Source organism: Desarmillaria tabescens, assembly GCF_030435595.1.
Source record: "Desarmillaria tabescens strain CCBAS 213 chromosome Unknown EV420scaffold_68, whole genome shotgun sequence".
Lineage (NCBI taxonomy): Eukaryota > Fungi > Basidiomycota > Agaricomycetes > Agaricales > Physalacriaceae > Desarmillaria > Desarmillaria tabescens.
The window spans coordinates 211,208-217,825 of NW_026848367.1; the positions used below are offsets into that span (position 1 = coordinate 211,208).

The 6,618-nt window shown below is 44.5% G+C and overlaps 1 protein-coding gene across 1 annotated transcript; it reads left to right on the top strand.

Annotated features, from left to right (window-relative positions):
• Positions 1-2,771: 2,771 nt before the first annotated feature.
• Positions 2,772-2,960, top strand: EV420DRAFT_1579852 (uncharacterized protein; the record flags this gene model as incomplete). The annotated part of the gene is made up of 1 exon (XM_060474600.1): positions 2,772-2,960. A coding segment is annotated over one exon (189 nt), but the record flags the coding sequence as incomplete, so codon positions are not given.
• Between the last annotated feature and the right edge of the window lie 3,658 nt (positions 2,961-6,618).

Consider the following 6,618-nt stretch of genomic DNA (forward strand, 5'->3'; position numbering starts at 1 on the left):
GTCAACGCGGTGCGGAGTCTATGAAGTTGGGATGAGCACAAAGGTATGTAACTAGGATATTATAATCATGTACTCCTGGGAAAAATGCAGCGGTTTGACTTATGAGAGGCCACCGACAGATGCCCACATTGTCTCAGCAAAGGTGGTAAAGCTTGTGCATATCTTTGGCGTCATCTTTACAAAATAAAACTGGTACAGCAATGCGACCGATGCGAAGACATTTCCATCCTAGATGTGAATGCCTTTTTGCTTCTTGGAAAACCATCACAGACTCATTGATACCTTCTGACGAATCCAACCCATAAATTCCTGCAAGCTGTTTCTCTTTCTCCTCAAGTTTAGTTAATTTCTTCTGCTGGTGCAGATCCTGCCGTTGATCCTATGTGGCAGATCAGATGAGAGCCATAGCATCCAAAAAACAAAAACGTACTGGAGAAGAGGTATCACCAGTGGTGACAGCTCATGAATGTTCTTGGGACTCAGTAATGTGAGTCCTAAAAATTTTAATGCTGCAACAAATGTAAGAGACGATGAATAGACACATACCATTTAGAGAGTCAACAAGATGTTTGTTCTACAGTAGGTGGTGTTGGTCCTATAAGAAGCATACGATGAGAGTGTGGCAGTGTCACCTGACAACATTCAACGTGCCTTGGCCACTTCAAGGGAAAGACCGTGAAGATCTAAGTATCCCTCAATATCATTTAAATAGAAGCTCACATCGCCATACCATCCCAACGCCCTTCCCGCATGTCCTTTGCCTCAGTAACGCCCTTGGAAGTTGGAACTGTCCTGATCATGAACTGTACTAACAGCGGGAGTGACTATAGTGTAGTCTGCGATGCACATTCAACATTCCCACATATATTGTGCTCTTGCAGAGAGCCTGACAGCTTTCACCTTCCTTTTCACTGATGGTTTCAGAGTCCCAGCTGACGGAAACTTGTTACTGCATGTTTCATACGGAGAGCATGATCACCATCAGCTACAGCTGCTTATGAATCTGCGGTTGTACAGCCTATTGTCCCCCTTTTGGACTTGAGAAGGGTGGAGAACAATGGGAGATGAAGGTGAGACCTTCAGTTCAGACATCATACTGTACCAAAATAGTCTCAATCGCTGTTTATGTTGTTGATTCAGTTGGATAGTGCCGACAATAATTCTACTGATCCATATGATGGCCGGCAATGTGAAAGGAGTGCAAAGGCCTGGGGGATCACAAGTAGGAACATCTTGTTGACTTGGACAGTTGTTCACCTTCTCCAAGTTGGTATGTTACTCTTTCAACATGCATGGAAGGTGAGTCTATGTGTATGCATACAGAGTGGGTATGGCAGTGCCTGAGTGGGAAGGGTAGTTAGACTGTTCACATGGGAATCGGCGAGCATTTGGAACAGGATGGCAGGCATTTTAATGTATATTTCGATGGCCAAGAAGTTTCGCTTCGCCCCTGATTGGTAAGGCACTGCTTTATAGGTCATGAACCTTTGCTGATACTAGATAGCATCACATCCTTGTTGCTTGTTTTGTTGTCAGTGTGATCCCTGATTTCGAACCTTAGCAGAGATTATTTAGTTCTCAAGGCACCTCACAAGCAGACATATCCCATGATTTATTTTTGCCAGCGCTTCAATGACGGTTCAACGCTGTAGCATCACGAAAAGCTAACTTTAAGTTGGTGGTTTCATTTTGCTGTAGATGGCCTTCAACTATGTATCGTGTTTCAACCTCATGCATTGGATACAATGTCTTTGAGAGCAATGTATGTGAGTTAGACTAGGAATCACTCGGAGCAGCCTTTGGGATGGAGAAATGAGGAAAGTTCTCAGACTTTATTAAAATTTATGAATTGAGGACCAAGGATATTAAAATCTGGGCAGTTGTTGTGCCGAGGATCAGAGGCAGAAGGATAATTAGCTTGCTAGGCTCAGAGATTGAGCTAGCCTTATTGTGCTCAGCAGTTAACGATCGAAACAGATGTCTGGAAAAGACCGTACACATGCTAGCTCCTGGAAAAGGATGATAGGGAACAAAGACGAGGAAGAACTCGGCTATGAGATTTCCATTTTCAGTTTTAGTAGGGTTGGTTGTATATTCTTGGACTGTTCAGTTTTATGATTTTGTCGTCCGGCAGATGCCTTTGGTATTTACTTCATCGTGAAACAGTATCCTGTAAACATTCCTGGCCATCAGCTCACATCATAATTGTCAACTATGGGCTGGTCATAATGATGGAGATTAAGAGGTAACATTGTTCGCTGAGCACTATAATAACCCATGATGGTGAGACTGCATGAAAAACACTAGGGATCCACACTGTACCCAGTAATTACTGAAATTATGGGACAGGTTTATACATGGGTACCTGTAACTGTACCATATAAGGATTCTGGAGGCTGGCAAAATTACGGATTCAGTACTGGGTCCCTCAATATAGGTATTTTCACCTACAATCTGTTATATTCTGACCGATTCCGAGTCCTATGTATATAGGATTCTCGGTCATTATGCAGGTGGAATTGGCCATGGGAAAATCTATTTGAGGTATCAAATCTTAACGGACTTTGCCGATTTCCCTACCTGACCTTTCCATGGGAAATTTTCTATTCGACCCCGCTTTCATCCAGTGTCCTTGTCTGTTGTTTTCCGCTTCACTTCTCAGTCCACTTTTCTCTCCTCCTTACTTTTCTGTGCGCCTCTCCTGCTTGCCTCCTTTGTACCTAATTAATTTTCTCCATTTTTTGTATTCTCTTTCTTCCTCTTCGTCAGTCTCCCTACCTGTCTTCAGCATTCCTCCCGACTCCTGGAGCTCTCCTCTCTTGTGCTTGCCTTTTGTCCCCACTTTCATTTTCTTCATACTTGAATCCTATGCGGTGCTTCAAGCTTCATCGATCATCCTCAGGGTGCGTTGTATGCCTTTTTTTTTGCCTATGGTGCTCTTATTCTTCGCCACATTCTAAAATACATCACGTTTGTTATTCCTTTCTCGCCAATTGTTTGATCGTTGCTTACCATTGTGTAGTCGCAGTTTACAGGTGCCAGCGCCCTCAATACCATTTTCATCCTTACGCCTCCGCCTCTGCATTTCACGAACACCACTGAACATTGTGTCTCAACGATATTCCCTATCCTGAACATGCGTGGTTTCAGGCCTTTCGCATATCTGTTGGTGTTCACAACGCTTCGAATACAGCACTCACTTTTACTTGCCTCCCTTGATTTTACCTCTAAATACTTGACTTCATTGTCCTCAGTGTGTGCTGTGTTTGTCCCTGCCAGTATCCTCGGAGTCCTTTTGGGGTCGGCACCTGCACTGACCTTGTCTCCTCCATATGGCTATCACTTCCTTAGGCTGGGGGTGTGGGCTTGGGAACTCTGCCGCACCATACTCTTGTGCTGTCGTCAACATCCAATCCTGTAATTGACCCTGCCAGAACTCTCTCTCTCTCTCCCTCAATGCCTTAATCACTCTGTCGAATCCCTTGCTGCTCAGACTGGACAGTGTCACTGGCTTAAATGATCTTGTCTCTCACTCCCCTTGAAAAAGGTATGGTTATTTGTTCACCTCATATCAACATGTGGGTGCTCACGGAGACTCTTTCAGGATTAGTGGCGGATCCAATGCCACTAGTGTGTCGGTGGTAGTGAAAATCATTTCATCCACTGCATCATCGTCGATATAAGCTTTGCTTATTCCAATGTCATTATATCCTATAATACCGATCAATAAAGCTGTCTTTCATGTTCATCTACCCATATACGCAAGATGCTGAGGTTCTTCCTTCATCCTGTCTTTGATGAGCGTGTCAATGGTGCTTTCTGTTTTTGTTTTGTTGGAACAGGAAGGTTGCTGTGGTCCACGATGTACCAGTTCCTTGATAATTCATTATGCACACCATTGACCTTCAGGGGATCGAATTACGAGTTCTGCGGATCTCCTACCACTCACCGGTGCACCTACATCACAGCTCGTCGTAAAAGCGGATTCCAAGGGTAGGGACCTTTTTCATAGGCCTCTGCGCATACGTCGAGTTGGTCACTGACTCCGCCACTGTCATGGGAGGAGATTCTTGTGCCATCTCGGATTCAGTGCCGAATCTCGGCAGATGCTGATTCATGAGAGACATCAGCGCAGTGCTCTCACTCTCATCTTCACATCCTTTATAGTTGTATTCACTGCATTCACCTAAACACCACCTGATCCTATATTTCTATTGCTGATGATGTGATGGAGTTTCCGTTAGTGGATATTATGTATTGCTATGGGCTTGCAATGCTTCAGCGTGTGGACCCATAGGAACGGTTTAACAATACTGGGAAGATAGGCATTGCTAGAAGGACTGCTCGACAACGTCAACATGATGCGAGATGGGGAAAGATCATGATATATTCATGCATAGGCAGGCTATTATATGAGATGCTTATTTCTGACATGAACAACAGATTACAAAAAAAAACATAGGACTCGGACCTGCCGCATGGATGCGTCGGCCCTCACCCCACTGGTACTAACCTTATTTATCTGTTTAGATTGATTTTGGTCTGAAAGACCCTGAGGGTCAAGCGGCACTGCCAAAAATACAGTCGACGGGTACGGTTACGACCCATACCGTCGACGGTTTCAGCCCATACGGTGACGGTACAGGTCAACCCGTATATTTGACGGTCATATCCGTATACGGATATGGTGCGGATCCCTAAAAAACACTACTGAGCTATGAGTGTAACGGACAATTGATCTGAGGCTGACGGACAGGTGGGCTTCTCGTTGAAGGCCCCAAAGCGATGATAATGAGAAGACAAAGGTTGGATGGAAGCTCTCAGTATGGGGAAAGCTAAAACATGTCACTCATGTCGCTTAACTAGTCTATTTCACCGGCCACGGGCCTACAGACTTCAGCTTGTTGAAGTTGTTGATATTAAGTAACAAATCAAGAGAAACGAAATGGCCTAAGCATACCCAAAAATGTTAACATGGACGTTGTTTGCATTAAGACTTGGTTGAACACAGGAACGAAGTATGGAGGAATAGATGACCCTTGTTTGAGACACAAAGGCGAAGGAACGAAGGTTCTGCATGTAGAGGTCCAAGAGCTAGAAGCCATGGTGTAGACGTTACGGCTAACAAGACTGCAAAGCAAGGATCGTTATCTGGGATATGCCTGATGAATGATTCCACATTGTCATGCAGGAGGGAAATGAGATTTAATATCTAGAGGTTTTTCGCTTGCCGATTAAGCAGGCATGCATGATGAAAGATAAGAGTTGTTGAGGCACATCCCAGTGCGAGCCGAATATAGCAGAAAGATGATACATTGGAATATTCGGACCGAGAATTCCTGAACGCATCCAATGTGCGGTCTTTTTCATTCCTAGAGGCATTCGTCAATCGACATATTTCCCACAGTTTACATCCAAATGCATACCCTCCATTTTTCCCTTTCATTCTCCGAAGCCACACTCAAGCCATCGTAGTTGTCCCTTCGTCTTCACAAGTTTGTATATGTGACAAATTTGCACTCTGTGATGTTGCAGGTATCATCTGCCTTTGTGCCTGGTGCTAAACATCAGTAATCACTGAAGGAAGGTCGTTCGAATGAGTACTGGGAGAACCGGAATGCTATGTACTCTCTGCATGGATTGTCGAAACCCACATATGGAGGAGCTGGCGGATTCGGGCATTGATTATTTGTGACCTATGGGATGACCTCCACACTTCATCTGCAGTCATTTTAAAGAAATTTTCGCGGGTTCTGCCTTCATATTGTGTGGGCTCATCCCAGTGATCAGCCAACAAGGATCGAAGGTGTCATTCCACAGAACCGCCATCATCTCGTCGCCACCAGGCTCCCCTGTGTCTAATTCGCAAGAAAGATCATTCATTAGTTTTGATATCAGAGAAGGGTATGGAGATGACTCACGGCTACTTCATTTCTTGACCATTTGAAAGAGGAGCAAAGGAAACTTCCCTCAAAATCCCATGTGTAATGACCACACCGTACAGGAGGAATAGAGTACGACGCCTATACCATTCCAATGTTCGTTCCATTATCGATCTTGATATGACATCATAGGGAAACATCCCAGCCTGGTTATGCATTCTCCATTCCAAACTCTGGCCGGACCCTGATTGGCATAAGAAGATCGCGCATTGTGAAACGCATTAATGAAGACTTTGGCTTAGGCAATAAAAGACAGTGGAGCCTTAGTTTTCAGTTTGACTGAAAAATAAAAAGGCGGTATGCTGTGATGCTTCCTTTGCAACAGCAGGCCTATGTACGACGGTCATAAACCCGGAAGCCCCGTTTGACCAGGGAGTAAGTGTTGGAGGAGCGGCAGTTACTCAAGGAAGCTCTGCATAACCTTCTGCAATGCTCGCTAAACCGTCTGTGCTAGGTTTACGAGCCAAAATCGTCTAACCTTCTCTGCCTGGCAAAGTCGTATGATGGTTAAAAGAAAATTATTTTCTTTTTATATGTAAAAGCCGTCTCGTCAGACATAGCAAGAGGGCGGAATAGTAAAACCGACCGTAGGTTCCGGCATGGATGAACATAAAAAAGCATCTCAGCAGACAAGCATGTCTGCGCATTGCCATCATTAACCTTCTCAGAAGCTGTA